Consider the following 27,801-nt stretch of genomic DNA (forward strand, 5'->3'; position numbering starts at 1 on the left):
ACATGAAAAAGGTCACATGATTTGGGTAATATATTTCTTCTTTGGTTTTTTATTTTTTATATTTTTACCCTCAAATGAAGCAGTTTCTTTCTGATTTTGCTAAAACAACGGGCATCAACGTTGTCCATTGAATCATTCGTTTTGATGTTAAATCCACTATTTCAAAAAGGGAAAAGGGACAGATTTACCCCCGAACTTTAATAAATGGTACGTATATGCCCTCCGTTATACTTTGCGTCCACATAAGCCCCTGCCGTCCAATTATAGGTACACATATACCCCTCTCACTAACGGACCCCTAATTTCTTACACGTGTCTTAATCCTATTGAACTACCTGTTTGACCCTTTTTTAAACCCATAACCAAACTATCCGCCCCATAACCCAATACCCACCCAATTTCCTCTAAAAAGAATCCTAATGTAGTTTTTAAGGGTCGGAGAAATTTCAACCATCCCACTAGATAGTGATGCCATAGTGAGACAACAGAAACCTCAATTAGCCACAATTTTTTTAAAAAAAATCAAATCACTTTATTTAATTCTAATTATATTTTAATTACCTTTCAAAACTATAATTAAATATTAAATAATAATATTTTAATTACCTTTCAAAAAATAATAAAATTGTATTATCATGGTAATTTCAAGAAAAATTTAAATGAGCAATTGAAAACAATATTTCACTATTAATTCCAATAAAGACTCTACAACCAAGGTTCAATGCATTACCATGGCAAATGAGAAGGGAAACATAAATAAGCAATTTATAACAAAAACCTTTTCAAATTTCAGTCTTTATATTTGTTCCTTTCAACTTCCATATTAATAATATATTTGCAAAGCCTTTTGAAATTCTTTCTGCAATTTTTTACGGGCAAACAACAAAGTATCAAATTAAATCAGCTCATCATTTTGTACCAATCATTTTTTTAGTTTGTGAAAAAATTTATACTTTATTTTTTCTTGAAAACTTATTGCTCGTATAATTCTGATTTCTGTGTGTTTTGCAGTGACGCTCACGTACACACAACAAATAAGTAATTAGCTATATTATCAATTGAAAAGGAATTATGAATAAAAATGAATTATAAAATAGTGACTAATGACTTCACATTTAAAAAAAAGCTAAAAAAAAAGATTTTAAATAAAAATATGTATGATCAAAAAAATAAAATATTAAGGCCCTCTCTTAAATTTTGTTTTAGTCCCCCAATCTTGTTGAGTCAACCATGCCTTCGTTATGACATCAAAGGTTGCTGGTCAAGTTATGGTGATTTTGTGAAAATATTAGGTTAGGGCCTGATGGGATTTGGAGAGTCGTCATAGGAAATGAAAGAGAAAACAGAGGAACTACTCTTTTATACAAAAGCGAAGATTTTACTCACTGGACAGAAGCAGAGCGGACTCTGCATTCGTCCAGTGAAACTACAATGTGGAAACGCCCTGATTTTTTCAAAATCTTCTTTAGAAAATTTGGTATTCAAAACAAATAGTGTAGGGATTGTTTGCAACTTGCATTCTGAATTGTTTCAGCATCTCCGGGACATACTTTTGCTGATTGATATGCTTCCATGCATCCCAAAAAAGATTCCATCCGAAGCAATTCTTGCTCGTCACTATCCGTAACAGGCAAATCGTCAATATATAAAGAAACTTCTGACAAATACTGAAAAACAGGGAGATCAAATTTAAGTTTGAGTTTAAATTATATGCACTTACGACGGTGTAAAAACAATTGAATTATTAGGAGATGATCTTTCATTCACCTGCAAAACTCAACTAGTCCAACTAAGAATTCCATTTATTGAATACTTGAATATATCAATATGAAGAAACTAATGAATCAAAAATATGAAGTAGAGGCCGCAAACAGAAACAGAAAGTAAAATAGTGCAGCTAAACACTTCCGTAATATTTCTTAATTTTATTCAACCATATTAAAGACTATACTCAAATCTGAAATCAAAAATAAGGGAAATGCAACACTCTGAATTACAATCGACTAAAGAAACCAGGCAAACAAAAAGCAACATGTGAACTTGCAGAACAGGAAAAGATGCTAACTTCTATGTTTCCAGAAATGTGTTGTTGATTTTGTTAAGCCTCGTGACTACATCTTTCATGGTTATTCTTGATTCTGGCATTTCCTTTGTGCAGTCTAAACCCAATTCTATCATGGACGCAATGCAGATTTTACTTTCTGAAGTGATCTGTTCTTCCTCAGAGAAAAGATTGGCATCCACAACGTCCATCATACTCCCTGAAAATGATTGTGTGATCCATTTCCTCAAGTCAAGATTTTCATTGCATATCTCTTCATCTGTTGGCCTTCTTTTCGTCAAAACCTCCATCAACATGATCCCGTAACTATAAACATCGCCACTAGCAGACACTATTCCATCCGAGCCATATTCTTAAAAAAGGATTGAAAAAAAAGTTAATTCAATTGAAATACAACAATAATTCTGCATAAATAAAAGCTTGCTTTTATACTTGTAGAATTTGGAGAGGCTTTATTATGATAAAAGAAAATCAAAGTGAGTAGATTTTTTATACCTGGTGCAATGTATCCAAGAGTGCCCAATGTCTCGGTATAAGCCATGGACTTGCTTATGGCTAAAATTTTAGAGATACCAAAATCACCAACATGAGCCACCATATCTTCATCCAAAAGAATGTTGGCTGGCTTTAAGTCGCAATGAACTATTGGAGTTACATGCCCATGATGTAGATATTCAACTGCCATAGCTGTATCAAGCATTACAGAAACTCTTTGATGAAGGTTCAAGTGGCGATCTTCTTTATACAGCCAATTCTCAAGACTTCCATTGGGCATAAATTGCAGAACAAAGGCTCTTATATAGTCACTAGAACATGTAGTAATCACCGGAACAAGATTTCTGTGTCTAACATTTCTCATGACTTCGCATTCGGTATCAAACCTCTTGCATACTTGCTCATTTTCCAAATCCAGAACCTTAATGGCCACTGCAGTTCCACTAGATAATGTGCCTTTGTACACAGAGCCAGAACTTCCCACACCAATTAAATTTAATTCATCAAAATTATTGGTTGCTTGTTGAATGTCGTGATAAGAAACTAATTGATGAGTCCTGATCTCTGGTACCTTTTCAACATCTTTGGACTTTTCTTTCTTCTGTCGTTTCATTAACCAAATTGAAACCAACAAGAATATCAGCAAGGATGAAATAACCACTGGAGTAACAATTTTTAGTAGAACCTCTTTAAGCTTTGATTGTTTTCCAGGATTAGTGATAGCACAAGCAGGAATCTCCAATATGTGCATTCCACAAAGACCTTTGTTCCCAAGAAATGATTGCACAGTGGAATGTCCAAACACACCACCACTTGGTATTACACCTTCTAAATCATTAAATGAAACATTAATGCTTTTAAGGTATGAGAGTTTTTCCAAAGACATAGGAATACTACCTGACAATGCATTTAAAGACAAATTCAAGAATTCCAAGCTTATCAAGTTGGCAAGGGATAATGGAATTTGGCCAAATAATGAATTGTTTGATAGGTCAAGAGACTGCAGGTTTTGGAGTTCCCCGAATCTGCTTGGTATCATGCCTGAAAAGTGGTTACCAGAAAGATGTATTTCTACAATGGCTTTCAGTTCTCCAATATCTGATGGAATTTTTCCCTCTATAGAATTTTGTGACACACTTAGATAGAGAAGACCACTCATTTTCCAAAGGTTCCCTGGAATTTTTGATAATTTATTGGAACTCAAAAAAAGGTTTTGTAGCATGCTAAGATTTCCTAAGCATTCTGGAATTAGTCCAGAGAGCTCATTATTACCTAGATAAGAATGAACCAAATTAGATAAATGGCATACTGCCTCTGGAATATGTCCCTGCAATTTATTGTTATGTAGATACAACCCTTGGAGTTGTTTAAGCTTACCAACATCAGAAGGAATGCTTCCCCGCAACTCGTTTGCTTCAAAGCTTAGCATTAATAGACCACTCATATTGCCTATACCTATGGGGATGAGGCCACTGATGTGTGCACCTGCTATATGAAACTTTTGAATAGTAGATGAAAGATTCCCAATAGAATTGGGCAGAATGCCATAAAACGGATTGGAACCCACTTGTAGATATTTCAACATCCTACAGTCCACCAAAGAATTGAAAAATCGCAACTCATACTCTCCAGGTTCATTGGTAAGTTGATTATCATTTAGGATCAGATATCGCAACTCACGAAGATTTCCTAAATTAGTAGGAATAGTTCCTGTGAGAAAGTTATCAATTAGCGACAGTAGCTCAAGCTTGGAAGCATTTGTTATGAACAATGGAATTTCCCCTTCCAGCTGATTGACTGCCAAGTGAAGTACTTTAAGGTTAGGAAGATGAAGACCTGCAGTGGTTGGAATTCTACCCGAGAGGTTATTGTTACTGAAATCAAGAATTTCCAAAGAAGATATGTTGAAAATAGCCTCTGGAATTTGACCAATAAGATTATAATTCGATGAAAAGCTTAATTCCCTCAAATTTGATAGCTTCCCTAATTCCGGAGGAATTTGCCCCTCCATGTGGTTGCTGCCGCAATGAAGATGTTGCAGAGTGGAAATATTTCCCAATGAAGTGGGAATAGTCCCTTTTGGTGGATTATGGCCAATAAAACACTTCTCGAGTTTGGATAAACAACCAATATTTCTGGGTATCTGTCCAGTTAAGTTGTTGTAAGATATGGACAAAACTTTGAGCTGTGTGAGTTGGCATATGTTGGAAGGAATGCAACCAGAAATTTGGTTGTAAGATATACTTAAAAAGTACAGATTCGACACAATATTGCCTTCATCTAGCAACAGAGGACCAGAAAGGCTATTGTTTGCCAGAGATACTGCAAGTAGTGACGAGATATTCAACAGTGTTGGAGGAATGTAACCTGTTAATTGATTGTCTAGCAAGGACAAAAATGCAAGTTGGCTAAGATTACCAATCTCCATTGGAATGTTGCCATTGATTCTATTTCCAGACAAATCAAAGTTCATCAATTTTGTGGCATTCCCAACCAAAGGAGGGATTATACCTGTGAGGCTATTGTAACCGAAATTTAAGACTTTGAGTTCGGGTACATACCATGGCCCTTTCCACATTTCACCACCGAGTTCATTGAAAGCCAATGAAATAACTTGAACTCTCCGGTGTTGAAATAGACTTGTTGGTATACTTCCGTTGAGCTGATTGTTTTGAATATCAATCACTCGCAAGCGAGGCAAGTGACCAAGTCCATAAGGGATGCCACCACAGAAGCTATTGTTCTGGAGATTGAGAACATTGAGGAAGGACAAATTGGCCAAAGACGGAGAAATTATGCCTTGAAGTTGCAAATTAGGAAGAGCCAAGGCCACAACCCTTTGCGTTTTTGGAGTGCAAGTGACACCAAACCAAGAGCAAAAAGAAGTATTTTTGGTCCAATTATTTGCCAAAAAATGACTGGGACTGGTAACAAGATTTTGGAAAGCTTGTAGAGCTTGTTGGTCAGTCTCATTTGAGGAAGAAAGTGATATAGAAAATTGAATTAGAAAGAGAAGAATGAAGAAGAGAATGTTCTTCTTCATGCTGTTACTAAGAATTACTTGAACTAGAAAATTGACAGAGCAATTGGTCTTCACTGCATATGTATCCTCACATCAAACATACAAATCATTAACTTCTTTCGTATGGAATGGTCCTTAACATGAAAAAATTTCGATTACAAAATAAATGTTGAATGTATTCTATTTATAGGGATGGCAATGGGGTGGGTTACGCTTCAAACCCACAAAAATTCAACCTGTACTACTTAGTAAAAAAATTTGCTTTCAACCCGCCCTGTACAGAAAAAAAATACTCCCTCTGTCCCAATAATATGTGATATTTTTCATTTTTCGAGAGTCAAACAGTTTAATTTTGATTGCGAATTTGCGCATGGAATCTTCAATTCATTTTGAAATTAAATTTATACATTTGTAAACTATGTAAAAAGTACTATAAGTCACGATAATTGATTTTAAAAGATCTATGAAAAAATTACGGTCAAAGACACTTGTTTGAACCTCGAAATCCAAAAAGTGTCTTATAAAATGGGACAGAGTGAATATTATTCAGCATAAATTTATACATTATTATATCATTAAAGTTAGGATGAAATCATGCATTAATATTCTACAAAGATTAAAGCTTAATTATAATAAACTTGACTAATAAATCTCTAAACCCATACCATTTATTATTTAGTTAAGTCGCATAAAATTGTGAATAAAAAAATCTTTTATTTTTATGCTTTATTTTGAACCATATCAAAACAATTTTGCATTGTTATTTAATTTATAAATAATATTTTCATAAGAATACAATTTAATTCTGGTAATCATTGGTCATTTTGAAACATGAACTTTTAGATTTTAAATTTGAGATAGTCGGTTGTAATTTTCTTATCTAATCTATAAAAAAAAAAATGGAATAGAAATATTTAAGGGGAGATAAATAAAAAGGAAAGTTTTACTTAATATGTTTAATATCTTATAATTTGCATGTTAACTGTGTAAAGTTTAGCCTTCAGATGTAGGCTAATAATATAATGTGATTCACTATTGAAATTAATTCACTACTTCACCCCTCATTTAAGGTTTTTGATTTATGAGGAAATTGATGAAGACCAAAGGTTACAATAATTAAGTAGCCTCTTTTATTTTTGGCTGATTTTTTTTTTTTTTTTTGTAATTTGATCCATCTTATCTCCATTACCTAAGATCTTTCTATTTAAAAAGTCACCTAGAGAGGGAGCTAAATTTGCAAATCTAATATGAGTTTCTTCGTAAGTATGATAATTCTCTCTTATAAATTAAGAACCATTTTCTCATATTTTTATATCATTTCTTACGTCTTTTTTGGTTTCCTTTTCCGTCTTAGTCAATAGACTGTAAAGACAAAAATTGTCATCTATCTTTGTAGAATTGTTAAAGGCAATCACATTATTGTTGCATTTGGATCAAAGATGTTATGATTGATTGATAGTAAAAGAATATTTGGAAGAAAATAATAATTTTTTATCATTTATGAACTACAACAAAATAATTGAATTTTTGTACTATTTTATGTAAAGTGATTATAATGATGATCATTTGTAAGTGATTTTTGTTGTATATTTGTTTTAAAGTTTTTTTATAATGTATGTTTTTTTATCCTTTTTTTAGTTAAATATGTTCTCGGCTTATATAAAAAAATCTGTCTAGAGATTACAATTATATAGATATTATTTATTGTGACTTTATATAATTATTGGCATGGAACACAATATTATATTTCTTATTTTAAAATGAAATTAAAAATTAACTTAGTGAAAGATTAAATATTTTATGATGGGCAGATCGTTGTATTTTATTACATGGATATGAATACAGATTTTTGAATGACTATACATGCATTAATAATTAGTTCATTATATTAATAATAAGGAGACCCAAAAGTATAAAGTTGTTAGATCAAAATATCCATATAAAACTAGATAACTATTTTATTTTTCAAACAAACACTCTTACTCTATAGTATCTGTGCATGTGTAACACTAATAGGTAAAAATTCTTTCTATATCCAGTGTCAGTGTCAGGTATACTTTTTAGTGCAACACTAAATTCTATAAACAATTAATATTTTACAATCTAATTTTCTTAGACATAAAGAGATTATTATTATTATTATTATTATTATTATTATTATTATTATTATCTTAATTTCTTTATTCTGCTAATTAATAACAAAAGAAAATTAATTCAATACCTTGAGTTGTTTTAGGCAAAATGAAACATTATAATAAAATGTCTAAGGACTTATGTAGGGCACGTGTGTCATATACTATAAATGTATAAAAATTGTACACTTAGCTACACACGCATAACCAGAAAGTAGTTTATAATAATCTGCGGTTGTTCATCGTTATTATTATGGTAAATCTTCCCCTAGAAACTTGTTTGTGGATTTCGATTACATAACAGTGAATCTGAAATCATACCTAATATATTTTTCCATTCACTATAATTAATAACTGTTGTGAACATATAATATTCTTGACCAATTTTTATGTGTAATATTTATGTAACTGAAATTAGATAAAGTGATCATAGCATTCTTAAGAGTGAATAGGTTAATAAACCACTAAACTATTTTTGTCTTCGCAAGTTTCATACCTAAACTATAAAATTCATATTAAATGAAATATTTAAAGTCAAATCTTTTTATATATATGGTTGTGATTTCCACAAACTTTTACGTGATGTATATATTACAAGTTATTGAAATGACATCACATTGAGGAATACATTGGCCAACTTTATAAAGACAAAACCACAAGAAGACAGGTGAATTATGCGTAAACTGAGGGGTAAGGGAATCGATTGAGAAAAGTCAGTCAACTTGTATTATTGAAATCACAATTTTTTTTAATTAAAAAAGTTGCATTATTTATATGGTCCAGAACCAAGTCAACGAGAGGTCATGAAGTCTAAGACAAGTTTGGAAAAAAGTGTATGTATGTTGCTTGACCTTTCAATATAGCGGATTCCTGATTTAAAGTTGATAATTTTAAAAGAATATATCTATTTAATAATAACTAGATTCATAGTTTTTAAATTGTTTTTTCTTTATTATTATTTTTTAAAAAAATTGGATTCATAGTAAGATATTTATAAATATTTTGTGAATTTCTCAATTATAAATATATAATTTGAGAGATATGTTTTGATAAATAATTGGTGATAGTTCAAGTAGGAAACTAAAAAATCTTTCATGCATAAAACTCGCCAAAAAATGATACTTCAAATGTGTCTTTTACCATTATATCTTGTCTTTTTTGCTAAACACGTTTTAGCTTGAAACTCAATCATAATAACCAATGGGCGATGAGCCTATACTCATACTAAGCTTAGTAAAGTTATAACAGAGATGTTTATTGCTAGCTTATATAAATGTGACACTGTTTATTAAAAATCAACGTGCTATTCAACCTATAAATGAATGATCATATATCTGTAGCATATATACATGGATTGGAAAAAAAACATCTAAAACATAATTTCAACCTATAACTATGATATCAGGGTGCTATTTCAATGAGATTGTTAGATTATTTTTTTCTCAGTTAAACTCATGAATATAGCAGAAGCCTCACACTTACCTGAATATATATATAGCAGCTGCAAAATGAATGTCGTCACGACTTTTGCATAAATCTTGAAGGTAAACTAGCATCATTAAATCAAGTCCTGAAGTCGTCAAGTACATAGACTTTCAATTAGGGGTGTCAAATGGGCGGGTTGAGTTGAAATTGGAGATATAAAAATGGGTTGAAATAGAAATTGGGTTGGGTCTTGACCCACCCAATTTGACCCGATTAATCTCAATAATTTTAACATAGTGATATTTAACTTTTATAATCACAATTTAAATTTCAGCTCAAGATTATTTTTTAAAAAAACAGTAACAAATTGATAGATAAATCCTAAAAGGTGATAAATAGATAATGTCACGCCCCGAGCCTACACCCTGGACGTGGCCGGCACTCGAAGACCATTGCTGGCCCCCAAGCGAACCCTTGGCCTGGCTTTCTTAACTCAGCGGAAACCTAACTCAACAAAATAACTCCATGCAATGCAAGGACATAAAACAACTTAACTGATAAAATCTGGCCCAAAAAGGTAACTCGAGTCTCAAAATAGAATATTTACATATATACATAGATGAGAGACTCAAAACTAACTGACTGACTATCTATGAAGCCTCTAAAATACTGAGATGAATGTTGGGACAGACCCCGCAACATCCTAATAAAACAAAACTAAGAGAACAATACAATCGAGTCCTCCGGAAGGCAAGGAGGCTCACCACTGGCTCTGGAGTGCTCAACTGGATCAATGGCATGCTGGATGCTGATCCTGGGTACCTGCGTCTGCATCGTCATAAGATGCAGGCCAACTGGCATCAGTACATTGAATGTACGAGTATGCGAGATGGAAAGCTAAACCACCACTTAAGCTTGAAAAGAGTAAAAATGAACTCTTACCTTGGCTCTGTTCAACTCATGAATAACTGAACTCAATATAAGGCAGTAAGACACATGCAATATAAAGCTTGTAAAACTATTTAAACATGACGTCAAAATCATATTTATAATATCATAAAAATACCATGCTTCCTCTCAAAGTCTACTTGTGCAATGCATGAACGAAGTCTCATACCCTCATCCATACTAAGTAGAACTCCTCGAGGAACCATGCATTTTCTATTGCTGTGGGAGTTTCTTTAACCGACAACCACCACTATGAAACTAAGTGGTGATACAACGTATTACCTCACGTTGCCCAAGGACCATCCTATACCTTGCCGTGATATAGGAAGCTAACTTTACCAAGTGGATCCACTAGCTTAACTTAATGTGATCATCTAAAAAGTATGACCCATTAAATCCCATGTTGGCTACATAGTTCTTATGGAGAGTTGAGTTAATATGAACTCGTGTCCCCAATTCGGTGCATAAGACTACTCCCAAAAATACTTTAGCTCTTCAGTGTTTTAAATACATCTTTCTTTAGTTGAGATAATTACTCAAAACTTAGCCCAAAGGCTTACTTGGAAACGATGTTCCTTTTTCTTGAAAACTAGCCCAAAGGCTCTTTTGGAATCATAGTTCCTTTCTTACTCAAATGTAAAAAACATTTAGAAACTTCCTTGGGAATACATAGTTCCCTAATAACTTTTGAGAAATGAACTCAACTCTATACTCTTTACTCAAATTGAAACTCTTTACTCTTTACTCTTTACTCGACTTGAAACTTGAGCCTTAAAATGAAGTTAAAACATTCAATAAAGACTTTAGAACAACTTTAAAGACTTGCTTGAACTTACTTCTTAACTTCTAGACTCAACTCTTAACTTCACTTGACTTGGAAAATAACTCTCCTTGAATTGGAATTGTGGATTCAAGGTGTTTGATCACATGTTATGGACGAGTTCTTGACGTTTAGACGTACCTTGGAGCGTTGAAAACAACTATGAAACATAGGTACAATACCAAGGAATATGCATGAGAAAGTGTGAAAAGAATGGGGAAACTTGGCGTCCTTGGCGCTATGCAAGGCGCGAGGCACAAGGCTCAGAAGGACTGCTGGGGCGCACTGCTAGGCGCGGCGCCCCAAGGGGAGAAGTTCAGAACAGTTCTTGGGGCGCACTGCTAGGCGCGGCGTCCCAAGGGGAGAAGTTCAGAACAGTTCTTGGGGCGCTCTGCAAGGCGCAACGCGCCACCCCTTTTCCCCGATAACTTCGACTTTTCTCCTTCATTTTTCCAACTCTAAACCTTCTAAACCTCAAAGGTTCCAGCCCCAAACACTTAAAATCATTAAAACCCTCAACATACAATAGATTCAACTCACAAACGCAACCGGAAACATCCACCAAACCAACAAGAACTTCAACACAACACAACTACAACTTCAATAAACATCACTACAAGATTTCAACAACCACAACTAAATCTTTTCTTGGAAATAAAACGAGTTTGGCGTATGGGGGAAAGAACCAACCCAACACTATGAGCTCACATACCTAAATAGGAATCACCCCCGACGATATCCACGACGATCTTTGACAAAACCTTGCTTGATCTTCTTTTTCTCCTCTTCTTCTCCTCTTCACTCACAAATCCTCACTCTCACTCTTTAAAAATGAGAAAACTGATCAAAATCAGTCTAACACACTAATATATATCCAAAAGAAAAGGCTAGGGAAAAGACCAAAATACCCTTACAAATTTCCGGACGAACTTCCCTGCCAACTGCCCAACTTCCAAAGGGCATAACTCTCTCATACGAACTCGGAATCGAGCAAACTCGGTGGCGTTGGAAAGACCATTCCATGAACTTTGCAAAAATTACTGGAACTACACCCAACTCATCCTGAGCTAGAAGTTATGACTGCTCAAAGTTGGCCAGAAACTCACTTTTTCCCATACTTACCCAAATTTCCAGATTTTTGAATTCCTTCCAGAAATGATTAATTCCAATTCTAAGCCTCTTCATAGTTATTTCAAATTATCGGATATTACAATATCTCCCCCTTGGGAACATTTTTCCTCGAACGAGATTACTCTTACAAGGCTAAAGGTGTAACTTCAACTCAAACACCCAACAAGCAGCCATGCAAACACAACAACAACCACAACATGCTCATTATAATTAAAAGAGCACTAAGAAGCAAATTAGTACCTTAATCTGCATTTCCCTCGGATTCAAAGAGATGTGGATATCTCTTCTTCATGTCCTCTTTGGCTTCACAAGTAGCTTCCTCAATAAATTAGTTCGTCCAAAGGACCTTGGCTGATGCTACATCTTTCGTTCTCAACCTACGAACTTGACGATCTAAAATCTGAACAGGAATCTCCTCATAAGATAAACTATCCTTGACCCTAACACTTTCAGTTGGCAGGATCAATGAAGGATCGCCTATGCACTTCTTCAACATAGAGATGTGAAATACCGGATGGACCACTGCTAGTTCCTGTGGTAACTCCAACTCATAAGCAACAATGGCAATCCTCTTGGCTATGCGGTAAGGTCCAATATACCGGGGACTGAGTTTACCCTTCTTACCAAACCTCATAACCCCTTTCATGGGTGAAACCTTCAAATATATCCAATCATTTACTTCAAACTCTAACGCCCTTCTTGTTACATCCGGCAATTTGAAATAACTATGAAAAAGCTTGGAAATTGGAAATAGTCATTTTTTTGAAAAATTTAAAAAAAAATCTGGAAATTTGGCTAAGTATGGGAAAAAGTGAGTTTTTGGCCAACTTTGAGCGGTCATAACTCCTAGCACAGGATGAGTTAGAAGTAGTTCCAGTTATGGTTGTGAATCTTGTGGAATGATCTTTCCAACGCTGCCGAGTTTGCTCGATTCCGAGTTTGTATGAGCGAGTTATGGCCATTGAAATTTGGGCAGTTGGCAGGGAATCCGTTCAGAAATTTTAAGGGCATTTTAGTCTTTTCCCTAGCCATTTCTTTTGGGATTATATTGTGTGTTAGGTTGATTTTGGATAATTTTTATCCCATTTTAAAAGATAAAGAGTTAGGGTTCTTGAGGGTGAAGAAGAGAAGAAGAGGAAAAGAAGAGGAGAAAGGGAAGATCAAGCAAAGATTCGTCAAGATCATCGTGGATTTTCGTCGGGGGTGATCCCTATCAAGGTATGTGAGTTCTTTGTGTGGGTTGATCCTTTCCCCCACACATCAAGCTCATTTTATGATTTGAGAAAAGATTGGATTTGTTGTTGAAGTTGTTAGTTGTTGTTGATATTGTTAGTTGTGTTGTTGAAGTTATTGCTGGTTGTGGGACATGATTGGGTTGTGTATTTGGGTTGAAATCTATTGTATATCGAGGGATTTTGTGATCCCTAATGGTTGGGATTGGAACCTTTGAAGTTAGGGTGGTTTAGAGTTGAAGAAAAAAGGGAGAAAAGTCGGGTTTTCTGGCGAAGGGCCTGGCGCGTCGCGGCTGCCAGCGCGCCCCAAAGTGGACTCTGAAGTCCAGCCCTTGGGGCGGCGCACCACTCAGAGCGCCAGCAGGTGCCTTCTGAGATTCGAGGGCTGGCGCTCCGCGCCTTGCAAAGCTTCAAGGACTCCGTGTTCCCCCATTCTTTCCATGCTTTTTCATGCATGTTCCTAGGTATTATACCTATGTTTCCTAGTTGTTTCCAACACTCTAATGTACATTTAAACCTCCCGAACTCATCTATAAACATGCGATTATATGTCTTGAATCCATAATCCAACTCAAGGCGAGTTAGTATCAAAGTTAAGGGAAGTTAGAGTCAAGTCAAGCAAGGTTAAGAAGTAAGTTCAACCAAGTCCTCCAAGCTTTTCATGAGTCTTCATTGAGCATTTTAACTTCATTCTAAGGCTCCAGTTCCAAGTTAAGTAAAGAGTAAAGAGCATAGAGTTTCAAGTCGAGTAAAGAGTATCGAGTTTTCAGTTAAGTCAAGAGCAATAAGTTGAGTTCATTTCTCAAAGTTATTAGGGAACTATGTATTCCCAAAGAAGTTTAAAGAAATGTTTTTACATTTAAACAGGGTTGGAAACTGAGATTTCCAAAGGAGCCTTCGGGCTAGTTTTTGAGTAATTATCTCATATCAGCAGGAAAACATATGTTTTAAAAACATAAGAGCCAGTACATTTTTGGGAGTAGTATCGAGCACCGAATTGGGGGAGCGTTCAAAGAACCCACAGCCCCCATAGAACCATGTTAGCCACCATGGGTAGAAAAGGATCATACTTTTTAGATGAATACTTTTCAGATTAGACTAGTGGATCCATTAGGCAGTTCAGGTCTTATACCTTTGGCCGGGTATAAGATTCTCTGGCAGCGTGAGGTCAATCGTTGTATCATCACTATAGCTCTCATATGTGGTTGTCGGTTAGAGAAACCCCACAGCAGTTATTGTATTTTCATACACATACATTATTGTATTTTTATATACATCAGTTCATTGTATTTCTATATACATCTCAGGCTTATTGTGTCTTTGTACACATACAGAGTTTATAGCATGTTTTAAACAGTCTTTCTTTATATCGCACTTGTTTTAAATTTCCTTATATTGAGAGAAGTCAGTCATGTTGAGTTGAGTTGAGCAAGGTAAGCTTTTCAGTTTCTTCCAGTTTTCCTTCTAGCCTATGTTGCTTGGTTTTCCAGCTCGCATACTCGTACATTCCATGTACTGATGCCAGTTGGCCTGCATCGTCTTATGATGCAGACACAGGTACCCAGGATCAGCATCCAGCACGCCGTTGATCCAGTTGAGCACTCCAGTGTCAGTGGTGAGCCTCCTTGCTTCCAGAGGACTCAGTTATTTTGATTATCTTAGTTTTGTTCTAGTAGGATGTTGCGGGGTCTGTCCCAACATCCATCTCAGTATTTTAAAGGCTTCATAGACAGACAGTTAGTCAGTTAGTTTGAGTCTCCCTGCTATATATATTTATGTAAATATTCTATTTTGAGACTTGAGTTGCCGTTTTGGCCAGATTTTTCAGTTGGTTGTTTTATAACCTTTAATTGCATTGAGTTATGCTTTTGAGATAAGTTTCCGTTGAGTTAAGAAAGCCAGGCCAAGGGTTCGCTTGGGGCCAGCAATGGTCTCCGAGTGTCGGTCCCGCCCAGGGTGTAGGCTCAGGGCGTGACATTTCTCCTAACATCAGTGAAGGATTTTTGACGACTTTGTGCTGTCTTCAACCTCTCTTGAATCACTTTCACCTTCTCCATAGCTTGGTGAACTAAATCTAGTCCTATCAACCCTGCTTCACCAACTTCAAACCATCCAATAGGAGATTTATATCTTCTCCAATAAAGAGCTTTGTATGGAGCCATCTAGATGCTAGAGTGATAACTGTTGTTGTAGGCAAACTCAATGAGAGGTAGGTGATCATCCCAATTACCTTTGAAATCGATCACACAAGACCTCAATATATCTTCTAGAGTCTGAATAGTGCGCTCTGCTTGCCCATCAGTCTGAGGATGAAAGGCAGTACTTAAGTTCACCTTTGAACCCAAGCCTTTCTGAAAAAATTTCCAGAACTGTGCAGTAAACTATGCACCCCTATCTGAAATAATGGAGATTGGGACTCCATGAAGTCTCACTATCTCTTGAATATACAAGTTGGCATAATCTTCTCCTGAAAGGGTAGTCTTTACCAGTAGAAAATGAGCCGACTTTGTCATTCTGTCGACAATCCCCCAAATAGAATCATGCTGTCTGCGAGACCTTGGCAACCCTGTGATGAAATCCATATTGATCATCTCCAACTTCCATTTTGGAAGTTCTATCCTCTGAGCCAAACCACCGGGCCTTTGGTGTTCAACTTTCACTTGCTGGCAATTTGGACATTTAGTAACAAACTCTGCAATGCCCTTCTTCATGTCATTCCACCAATAAACTTCTTTCAAGTCACGATACATCTTTGTAGAACCCAGATGAATGGAATATCTGGAGCTATGAGTTTTCTCCATAATCCTCTCTTGGAGTCCATCTACCATAGGTACACACAATCTACCTTGATACCTCAAAACACCATCTCCCCCTTGTTCAAAAGTTAATACTCTTTACTTTTGAATATTTGCCTTTAACTCAAGCAAAATGGGATCTTGATCTTGTTTCTCTTTCACTTCTGACATTAGTGATGACTCGGCCCCGCTCGTCACCGCTACTCCTCCTTCCGCGGAATCTATAAGTCTGACTCCCAGGCGTGCCAGTATGTGCACATCTTGTGCTAACTCTCTCTTTCCTTCTTCAACATGGGTGATGCTACCCATAGACAACCTGCTTAAAGAATCAGCAACAACATTAGCCTTACATGGGTGGTAAAGAATACTCAGGTCATAATCCTTGAGTAACTCTAACCACCTCCTCTGTCTGAGATTAAGCTATTTCTGAGTAAGCACATATTGAAGGCTCTTGTGATCAATAAACACATCAACATGCACATCATACAAGTAATGACGCCAAATCTTCAAAGCAAATACTACGACAGCTAACTCTAAGTCGTGGGTTGGGTAGTTCTTCTCATGAACTTTCAACTGTCTGGAGGCATAGCTATAACCTTGACATTCTGCATTAAGACACAACCCAAACCAACTCTAGATGCATCACAATACACCACAAAACCTTAAGTACCTTCTGGTAAGGTCAAAACTGGAGCAGAAATCAACCTCTTTTTCAATTCCTGAAAGCTTTTCTCACAAGCTTCAGACCATTGAAATTTCACTGTCTTCTGAGTCAACTTTGTCAAAGGAGATGCAATAGATGAGAACCCCTCAACAAACCTTCTATAATAGCCAGCTAAACCCAAGAAACTCCTAATATCAGTTGGAGATGTAGGTCAAGGCCAATTCTGCACTGCCTCAATTTTTTGAGTATCAACTTTAATTCCATCACCAGATACAATGTGGCCTAGGAAAGCCACCGACTCAAGCCAAAACTTACACTTAGAGAACTTGGCATACAACTCCTTATCCTTCAAAGTCTGAAGAACTATTTTGAGATGACTAGCATGATCTTCTTCATTCCTTGAATAGATTAATATGTTATCAATAAAGACGATAACAAACATATCTAAATAAAGTTTGAAGACTCTGTTCATAAGGTCCATGAAAGTTGCCGGTGTATTGGTCAAACCAAAGGATATGACCAAAAACTCGTAATGATCATATCTGGTTCTGAAAGTTGTCTTTGGAATATCACATTCCCTTACTCTTAACTGGTGATAGCCTGATCTGAGGTCAATCTTAGAAAAATAGGTAGCACCTGAAGCTGATCGAAAAGATCATCAATCCTCGGAAGAGGGTACTTATTCTTGATGGTAACCTTATTCAACTGGCGGTAGTCTATACACATTCTAAGGGAACCATCTTTCTTTCTTACAAACAAGATCGGAGTGCCCCAAGGTGAGACACTTGGCCGAATGAAACCTTTATCTAGGAGATCTTTCAACTATTCTTTCAACTCTTTCAACCCTGTTGGTGCCATTCTATAAGGCGGAATAGAGATAGGACTAGTATCTAGAATGAGGTCTATACCGAAATCTATTTCTCTCTCAGGAGGAATTCCGAGTAAATCATCAGGAAACACTTCTGGAAACTCTCTTACTATAGAAACTGACTGAAAAGGAGGTATCTCAACACTAGAGTCATTAACTCAGACTAAGTGATAGATACAACCCTTTGAAACTAACTTTCTCGCCTTAAGGTACGAAATGAAACGACCCTTAGGCACTGCTGAACTGCTACTCCACTCTATGACTGGCTCACTCGGAAACTGAAACTTGACTGCTCGAGTTCTACAATCTATCGATGCATAACAAACATAAAACCAATCCATACCTAGAATGACATTGAAATCTACTATGTCTAACTCAACCAAATCAGCCATGGTGCTCTTGTGATTGATAGAAACAGGACAATCACGATAAACTCTTTCTGCTAGAATAGACTCCCCAACAGGTGTATAAACACAAAAGGGTTCACAAAGTCTTTCTGGAAGAACATCAAACTTAATTGCAACATAAGGAGTTACAAAAGATAAACTTGCTCCTGGTCTAGCAAAGCATACACATCAAAAGTGAAGACTTTGATCATACCAGTGACAACATTTGGAGAGTTCTCTTGCTCATGGCGACTGATGATTGCATAGAGGCGGTTTTCTCCTCCACCTATACTAGAAGTAGCTCCTCGAGGTGCCGTCCTGTCTGGGGGAGCAACTGATGAAGATTGGGCCCTATTGCCCAGATTTCCACTACCTTGCTTGTTCTTTGGGCACTCCTTCATGAAGTGACCCTCTTGTCCACACTTAAAGCAACCCGTCTGGCGCTGACGATACTTCTCTGGATGGACTCTACCACACCTAGCACATGCAAGAACCCGATTACTTTCTTGAGCCATACTATTCAGAGACTGTGCAGGTCCAGCTTTGAAGCTCTGTGAATTCTGTCCAGTGAACTCACTTTTATTTCTAGGTGCAGGTGCACTAACAGATGATGGAGTAGGTCCCCTTTGCCTTTGTTGAAAGGACGGACGGTTCTCATTACCTTTCTGCTGCCCGGACTCATTACCGGTCTTAGCTTTCTTATTTCTGAACTCTTTTCTATCCCTCAGCTTCTCTTCCTCAACCTATTGTACATAAACCATCAACCTTGATATGTCCATGTCCCCGATAAGCATTGCAGCCCTACCTTCCTTACTCGACAACCGAGATAGTCCAGTAACAAACAAACTCATTCTATTCCTCCTGTCTGCAACCATCTCTGGAGCATAACGGGATAATTGTGTGAACTTCAAACTGTACTCATTAACACTCAAAGACTCCTGCTTAAGTGTGAGGAACTCACGTACCTTGGCCTCTTTCAATTCTCGAGGAAAGAAACGCCCCAAGAAAGCTTCCTCAAAAGAGACCCAACACTACAAGAAAACTGCTTTTTAAAGACCAACATTTAGAGATGGTGTTATATTCTAGTCCCTAAAAATATACTTAATGGGACGGAATTTATTTCTAGTCTCTAATTTTTATTTTTATATCCCAACATAGCGAAGAGTTTAAATCTGGTTCCTAAACGAAAAATAATCTCGTCCCTAATAATGTATCTTCAGCTGGAGAGGTGAAAAAGTAAAAAAAATAAAAATAAATGTACTTATAAACACCCCTACCCCCACCCCCACCTCCATTAAATAANGCGACCAGATTTTCTAGTCGCTATTGAATTTTAGGGACTAGAATCTCATTTTTAGGGACCACTTTTCCCTTCGTTATTGAGCATTTTTCTTGTAGTGCAACTCGCAGGTGGTGCACCCTTAGCTCTGCCCCCCTTCCACTGGTCGAACCAAGTTCTAGCAACATCCTTCAATTGATACGCAGCTAGTTCAACCCGCTCAATATCTGCCACATGCATCACATCAAAAATCCTCTTCAGCTCCTCAATGAAGTTCTCTGGATCCTCAGTAGCGCTTAAACCCATGAAACTCGGAGGATTCATCCCCAAGAACTCACGAATCCTAGAAGTGCCAGCTCCTTCATGTCGAGCTCCCCTTTGCTGACCAATCTAATTAGTTACAGCTTGACTCAGAAGTCTAATTGCCTCTCTAAATTAGGCATTAGAAATGTCCCCTTGATGTTGCACTCCCGGTGCATAAGGTAACTCTTGCTCATCAACATAACGTCTAGGAAGACGCCTTCTGCCAACTCTTCGTGGAGGCATGATTATCTGAAACACGCGTAGGCATGAATTAGAAAGAAACTTTTTAGAGATCAACTCTAACACACGAGATGAGTGTGAAAGAACCTAACAATCCGCAGCTGTACTATCACATCAATCATACAAAACATTAATTTCTTTGTATGGAATGGTCCTTAAAATGAAAATTATTTGATACATAAACCACTAAAATATTTTCGTCTAAGAGTGAAAATCATACTAAGAGATATAGTCAGTTCATTTTTGTGTCAATCAAATTCAATGTCAAGATGTATTTATTATTACCTCTATGATCCTCCAATACACATTAATGATATCCGTGAATCTATTTCAAGGTCTTTACTTTACGAAACTAGCAAAAAAATTATACTTATTTCAGGTATTTTTGGTTATCTCTTTCAAGTTTCTGGCCTTCAACAGCTAAAGCCTAAAACAGTATCGGAGATGCATCTTCCAGCTAGTATTACACTTTTGTTTTAGTGAAAATAGCAAACAATAAGTTATCAGTATAAAATAATAAATTATCTTTTGATTTAAAAAAATATATAATTTAACAAGTATAAGTAAACATCTACTTTTGATGTTATGAACAAGTAAATATGAACGGAGGAAGAATTAATTAACTCTTACCTAATCCAACTAAAGTCAACAACCACCTTTATTGCAATAATAAATATAGTGATACATACTACTTACTAGACCATAGTTATTTCAATGTCATTTCCTTTGAAATTTCTGTTGGAGCAATTTCACGGTAGTTTCTACTGTCAATTCTAAATACTATTTATTGAAATTTCAAAGAAATTCATTTTTTTTACTTGTTGAAATTTCGGTTGATTGTCTTTCTGTTTAAACTTTCAACTTATTCATGATGAGGATTCAATATTCCACATTGTAATCTCCGTCCTCCCATCTAGCTTATATGGATTCACATGGACACATACCACATTAGCTTGATCAGCCCCTGACCACATCACAACTTGCATTTAACATCTATTACCATTGCAATATCTGAGAGCAGAATATTCAAAATATTATGTCTCAATTCCGAACAAGTGAGCAAAATTTATAGACAATAATGTAAAATTCAATTGCACCAACCAACCTATAAAAGATGATACATTATCACTTTCATACTACAACTAGGACATTTGATCCCAACCAACTGGTGATCATGTAATATGAATATATATCTCCTATATATCGTGCTTGATTTTTCGATAACTCTACATGGATTCCTGGAAAGTGTATATATTTATTATGATAGTTCTTTTAGTATGATTTTAGGTCTACCTTATTGCCTTTTAACTCTATCAACCATCATGGTTGTACATGCTAAACATAATTATTGAATTATTAATATCAGGATCTTGAACATGATGAACTCAACTGAAAGCATCATCAAATACGTATTTGAAAATTAAATTTATACCATATTATAAGGTTATCAATTCAGCTCTATGGAAGTGACAATTGATAACTCTAAAAAGAACTTGATCATTACCACCAAGATATTGGAAAAGAGCCATGAGCTAGAAGCGATAGTTTCAAGACTTAATCCAACTACAACTCATGATATTGACTTGGGCGGTGACAAGTTTGACGGACTTAGTCCAACTAACTATAACAGACTTGGTCCAACTATAACTCATGATATTGACTTGGGCGGTGACATGCATGTTTGACGGGGATGATGAGTGATTTTATCATGTAAAATTATTGTTTTTAATGGTAAATTTGATTGAGTGATTTTATAAAAGAAAAACTCAAAGTTAAGTGATTTTATTGATATAAAACAAAGTTGAATAACTTAACAAGATAATTTCTCAAAATTGGGTGACCTTTTGAGATATTTACTCATTTGTATTTGACTAATTAATTTGAGAAGAAATTAATGATTTCCACAAACTTTTATTGCAATATCATCTCACATTGGCCAACTTTATAAAGACAAACACAAGAAGAGAGGTGAGAGTCTGGGGCAAGGAAATTTTTTTCATTTAAGAAAAGTCAGTCAACTTGCATTATTAAGCTAAAAGAAAGAAAGAAAGAATATATTTATATTATATGGTCAGTTAATTATTTGCATTATTAAGAAAGAAATATGGATATATATTATATGGTCCAGAACCAACTCAATGGGAGTCTTCACAGTCTAAGATAAGCTAAGAAAAAAGCCTGTTGTTTGACCTTTTGTTATTGGGTGAGTACAAAATTTATGTGTGTAATTTTACTAATATTAATGAATAGTGGACATGAACCTATAACTTTAAAAATATTATGTATTCAATGTTGATTAGAAATTTTAGAGGTAAATCCTGAATATGCGTTTGATCACGCAATCAGTAATGAAATAGTCTATAAAATGTTGTTGCAATAAACACAATAATGAATCATCATCTTCAAATCATATATCATCATCATATCAAATATCATATAAATATATATATATATATATATTACGGAAAAGGGTCAAAATTACCTCTGAACTATGTGAAATAGACCATACTTATATCTTTCGTTATATTTTGGGGATCAAAAATGCCCCCGCCGTTATTTTAAGAGACCAAAAACACCCTCAAGAGTTAACACCCCAAATTTTTAGTGATGTGGCAAGCCACGTGGGACTAATCCTTCCACCTAAGTGTTGCCAACTAGGATTCACTACAAAAGAACTAGACCTTTGGCGGTGACAAAAGTCGCCACAAAAGTCTAGAATATCGTCCACTAAAGGTTTTTTAACATTAAATTTTGATTTGTGTTTTTTTTCTTCATTGTTTTTAAAAAGACAAAAATAATATCGATTAAGGAGGAGTTTGAAGACACTATATGTTTTATTTTTATGTCATATGTAAATGCATAAAATGTACAATGATGCATTATGTAGTAGGAGACTTGAATCGAGAAGTAATTTTGTTGTTCGTAACAAGATTGAATGTTTTTCATATTGATAGTGCAAGTTATTTATTTTTAAAAATTAGGTTGCAACCAAAAATTAATTATCATATTTCTTTTGTTGAAAAAAACAGATTTTACTAGCGAATGGTTGTTGCAGCCTTAGTCGCCACTAAAAATCACTCATTACCTTTAGTGGCAATATTTTAGGATTTTGTGGCAACTTTGTTGCCGCTAAAGGTCAAGATCTTTTGCAGTGAATCCTAGTTGGCAATGCTTAGGTGGAGGGATTAGTCCAATGTGGATTGCCACATCACTAAAAAATTATGTAGTTAACTCTTGAGAGTATTTGTGGTCTCCTGGGATAACGACAGGTGTATTTTTTATCCCAAAATGTAATGGAGGGTATAAGTGGTCTATTTCACATACTTTAGGGGTATTTTTGACCCTATTCCGTATATAATATATATATATATATATATATATATATATCTTCTATCTATATCTATACTACCTTGAAAGCATGAACTCCTAAATTGAATGCGAATTACTATAATATCCCCAATTAAAAGTACTCAATTTATTTTATTTATTAATTTAATTATTTGTATTATATTAAATGTAGATACCCTTTCATATTAAAGGGTTGTGATTTTCTCAAAGAGATATGACTTTACCAAAGGGTTGTGACTTTTTTGACAGGTTTTGATATTTTCGATGAGTTGTGACTTTTTCGAAGGGTTGTAATTTTTTCAAAGGGTTGTGACTTTTCCGAAGGGTTGTGCCTTTTCCGATGAGTTGTGACTTTTTCGAAGGGTTGTGATTTTTCAAAGGGTTGTGACTTTTCCAAAGGGTTGTGCCTTTTCCGATGAGTTGTGACTTTTGCAAAACGGTTGTGATATTTTCGATGAGCAGTGACTTTTTCGAAAGGTTGTAACTTTTCTGATAAGGAACAATTAGCACCTATTCATACTACTATTTGTTATCTATAAATAGAGGATTTCGTCTCACTTTTAAACTACGATTTTTGAAAGTTTTCTATTGTTCTTCTTTTAAAAAAATCTAAGGGTTATTTACAACAATTGATTAAGTGCAAAATTCAACTAAATTTGATGTACCACATAAGAAGGAGTTGATGAATAAATTGTAGCAAATCATTCATAAATTCACACTCGTATTTTTTCTTACAATTTCCATGAGTTAACAGTGACAAAAAGTTGTGATAAAGACAATAATAATAAACAAACATGAAAAAGGTCACATGATTTGGGTAAGATATTTCTTCTTTGGTTTTTTATTTTTTATATTTTTACCCTCAAATGAAGCAGTTTCTTTCTGATTTTGCTAAAACAACGGGCATCAACGTTGGCCATTGAATCATTCATTTTAATGTTAAATCCACTATTTCAAAAATAGATTTTCACTTTTACTTATAATATGATAATATAGACATGATAATAATTATTTTTTAATAGATATGTAAGTAAAAATGAACGAAGAAAGTAAAGTGTTGGTGACAAGAAATTTTAATCAAATGGAACACTATAATGAATATAGCATGAAAATATATTTTCGTCTTCCTTCTTCATTGGCTATGTATCATTCCATATATTTTTTCCTATCTTTTGTGTTTATTTGAATTTGAGAAAATTTTATTTCACAAGATACACTCCTTGTTAGCTATATAAAAATAGATAAGAAAATAGTGATTGACCATAAAATAATCTTATATCAAATTAAAGATTCTATAAACAATACTTTAAATTTTATTCATCTATTAGTTTTTATTATTGAAAAAGTTTAATATGTTATATTACGATACAACTTCATTAAGATTCTAGATACTTTCATTAGACAACAACTATAGGATATGTATGCGGCAGAAAAAAGGAAAAGACTACATTTCTACAAAGATAAGGTAGAAACTTAAAGAAATGAAATATTTTTCACCAAAGGTGATGTTGTTCATATATTAAAATTAAATTATCCTACTGATATATATACAAATAATTGGTCAAGCTAAATATTTGACATACACTCAAACCTCAATTTAACCATCATTCATCATAACAATAAAGTGCCCTTTTTTTTTTTTGTAGAATTACCTCTCTATGATAGTCTAACTCAAATATTAATTGGTAAAAGATAGATTACGTATAAAGATAAAGTATTGAAATTTTTATGGTAGTCCTTAATAGTGTCATGCACATACTAAATTTCAAAAATAATATTTAAGAGAAAAAAATGTACTTAAATGGTGTCCATCAATTATGTTCACAGCCTCAAGAGGAAAGACTATTGGTGACATTTTTTGTATTGATATTTTTTTAAAATTTTGTTGGTTAGATTTGCTTACAAAATTGAGTGAAGTAAATAATACTACTACTAAATAAATGTCACTTTCTCCCCATATTTAAACTTTGAATGTATTTTGAAATGTTTCAATAATATCTGATCATTTTGATCTCAAAATACAAGTATCTCTATGACAATCTTTATTAATCATTTAAAAACACTTGTCCTATGTTCTTTAAATTATAATTATTTACTAAAAAACTTTAATTTAGTAATATTAATTCTATTTTACAACATCATATACTATATATATAATACGCACATGCCGTAAAACTATTATATATATATATATATATATATATATAAAGTTTAAAATTGAATTACCATTTTTCTCCTATACTAAATCAAAATCTAATTAAATAGTAAAATTTAATTTAAGAGTTATATTTTATTTATGTAAATGTAGAATTAAAAGTCCAACACTTCAATTTCTTAGTTATATCATTGTAAATTCCCTCAATTTTTAATTAATGCAAATTTTATTCACCTATAAAAAAATCTTATCTTTCTTACTCCAAAAATTCAGAAGAAGTTGAAGAGTTGCAATGAAATCAATACATAGGCGAAATGGTCTGGTGGATCCTTATACTTGTACGGGTTTGTATTATGAATCCTTCTACTTAATCGTTTGTCAATTGAACCCTTAAATTCAATTAAAATGAGTCTTTTAAACTCCTCCAACCATGTGTGTAGCTCAGTCTCCTTTACATAAATGACATGGCATATCCACATCAAATATATTAATGCCATGTCATAATTATTTTTAAAATTATTAATCAAAATTATTTAATTAAAGATAAAATAATAAAAATTTAATTATATTCTTTAAAGTTAAACCCAATACATTTTGTTGTGAAAAAAAAAAAACCAATACATTTTCTCCATTCCCACTGTTTCACACCCAAGCCGTCGCCGCCTCGCCATTTTTATTGGCGAAACCACTCGTATTCCTTCCGCTTTAATCTCCCCACATCATCACCATTTTCCTTTTCCTCCTCCAACCTCCACAAAATCTACAACCTAAGCCATCGCACCAGATCTAGTCAAACACCATTACCATTTTCGCCTTCATCTCCGCCGCACACCATTGCCATCTTTGCCGCCATGATTAGATCCTCGCACCCTCACTCACCTCGTTCTCCTCTCCATTGACCAGCCGCACCTCTCTCTCTCTCCACTGCGTATCAGTGGTGTCCGGAGAGCACCACCAGCGCCGCTCTCTTTCTCCGTCGATAAATTGGTGGACTCAAGAAGGTGCCAAGATCATCTAAATAGATGAAAATAGATTGTGAAAAGAAAGAAAAAGGGGTTGGGCAGGGAAGGATATGGCTGAAAAGGAGGAGTAACGGGTGAAGAAGACAATTTTTTTAATTAGTTGTTTTGAAAAAATATTTCTTTTATAATTTTTAATATTTTTTTAAGTAGAAATGCTCCTCACTTGCCTTAATAGGCGTGTGTAGTTACACACTTTTGCCAACTCAGACATCTAATGACACATAAGCCTGGTCAATGGTCAGAGGGGTTTGTTAAATTGTGTTTTATTGAGTTTAAGGGTCCAGATGGCAAAGGGGTAAGTAGAAGGGTTCATAATACAAACTGATACAAGTATAAGGGTCCACCAGACCATTTCGCCCAATACATATTATAGGCCAAATTCATTTAGATAGTGAAAAGTCTATATGGACATACTCCAATATAAGCAGATAAAAACGTAAGATATATATATATATATATATATATATATTATATTAAAAGTGGGAAGCTCCTAACTTCAATGTTGAACTACCATTTTGCATCTACATCATGTTAAAATATAATTAAAATAGTATCATATCACTAATATGATACAATAAATTTATTTCATAGTGATAGTTCATGATAAACATATTTATTTAACACCTAAAAATGTTATAAACCTGACAAAACTAAATAGAAAAAGAAAACAAATAAGCAATTACTCCTTGAAAACAAGAAATTAAATAGATACATGTATCTTACAAAGTTATTGTTCATGAATTATCCTTTTTATATTTATATTAATATTATTTGACCTTTCAAATTTTTATGTGACTTTTCATATTCAACAATTTTTGTTCTATAAATTTAACTTTTCCAGAAAAGATTTTTATGTGCTACTCCTACAATTCTTATGTGTAGGAGCTCTAAATCGGTGAAATAATGTCGTAATTTGTGGGAAAAGTTGTGTGATTTCCCTTATGCAGTCATGAGGATAGATAAGAATTCAATTACTGAAACACCATTTTTATCTCTATTTATATAGTTGAATTGTTGCTTTGTTTATAACTTGCTTTTAGTTTAGGAGTTTTATGTGTTCAAAAACAGATTGATTGTTACATTAGATTTTGTTTAAATTTTCATTATCAAGACAAGATCGAAAAGAATAATTAATTGTCTTGCTTATGTGTTTCTTTTTTGTTCTTTGTATTGGTAATATCAATTTTAAGAATGAATTTGATAGAGCGGGTACTCTTTCTTTTTATTATTTAAAGATGAAACATATAGAATTAGATTAATGATAGGTTCGATTAACATCATCTTTGGGTTTCACTGAGATGACTGCATCCTAGTAACGGTCTTGAGCTTCTCCAGAAGCTATATGTGCCATCATTTCCCATACATTATTCAATTTTCCACTGATGATAGTGGAGAATAACTAAGAGAAGAATCTGTCCAGGGCTTTTATTATGTCATCTTTTTAAGAATATTTTGATCTGTATTCTGTAAGTTA

General features: G+C 34.4%; 2 protein-coding genes across 2 annotated transcripts in view; both read right to left on the reverse strand.

The window, feature by feature from the left end:
* Nucleotides 1-27,801, reverse strand: part of LOC125856156 (receptor kinase-like protein Xa21) — a 139,328-nt gene that overhangs the window by 27,933 nt on the left and 83,594 nt on the right. The window lies entirely within an intron of this gene.
* Nucleotides 1,958-3,716, reverse strand: LOC125856902 (receptor kinase-like protein Xa21). The gene is made up of 2 exons (XM_049536558.1): nt 2,558-3,716; nt 1,958-2,414 (listed from the first exon to the last, which is right to left on the reverse strand). Exons 1-2 carry the CDS (start codon nt 3,714-3,716, stop codon nt 2,068-2,070), a joined length of 1,506 nt encoding a protein of 501 aa, XP_049392515.1. The 3' UTR covers nt 1,958-2,067.

Source organism: Solanum stenotomum, chromosome 2 (genome assembly GCF_019186545.1).
Source record: "Solanum stenotomum isolate F172 chromosome 2, ASM1918654v1, whole genome shotgun sequence".
NCBI lineage: Eukaryota > Viridiplantae > Streptophyta > Magnoliopsida > Solanales > Solanaceae > Solanum > Solanum stenotomum.

What these genes read in the sequence shown, in the direction of transcription:
- LOC125856902 (XM_049536558.1), bottom strand. Translation starts at nt 3,716, where the DNA reads ATGAGTGGTCTTCTCTATCTAAGTGTGTCACAAAATTCTATAGAGGGA. An exon ending in TCTTGGATACATTGCACCAG is followed by an intron (nt 2,415 to 2,557) that starts GTATAAAAAATC and finishes TCCTTTTTTAAG; the next exon opens with AATATGGCTCGGATGGAATA.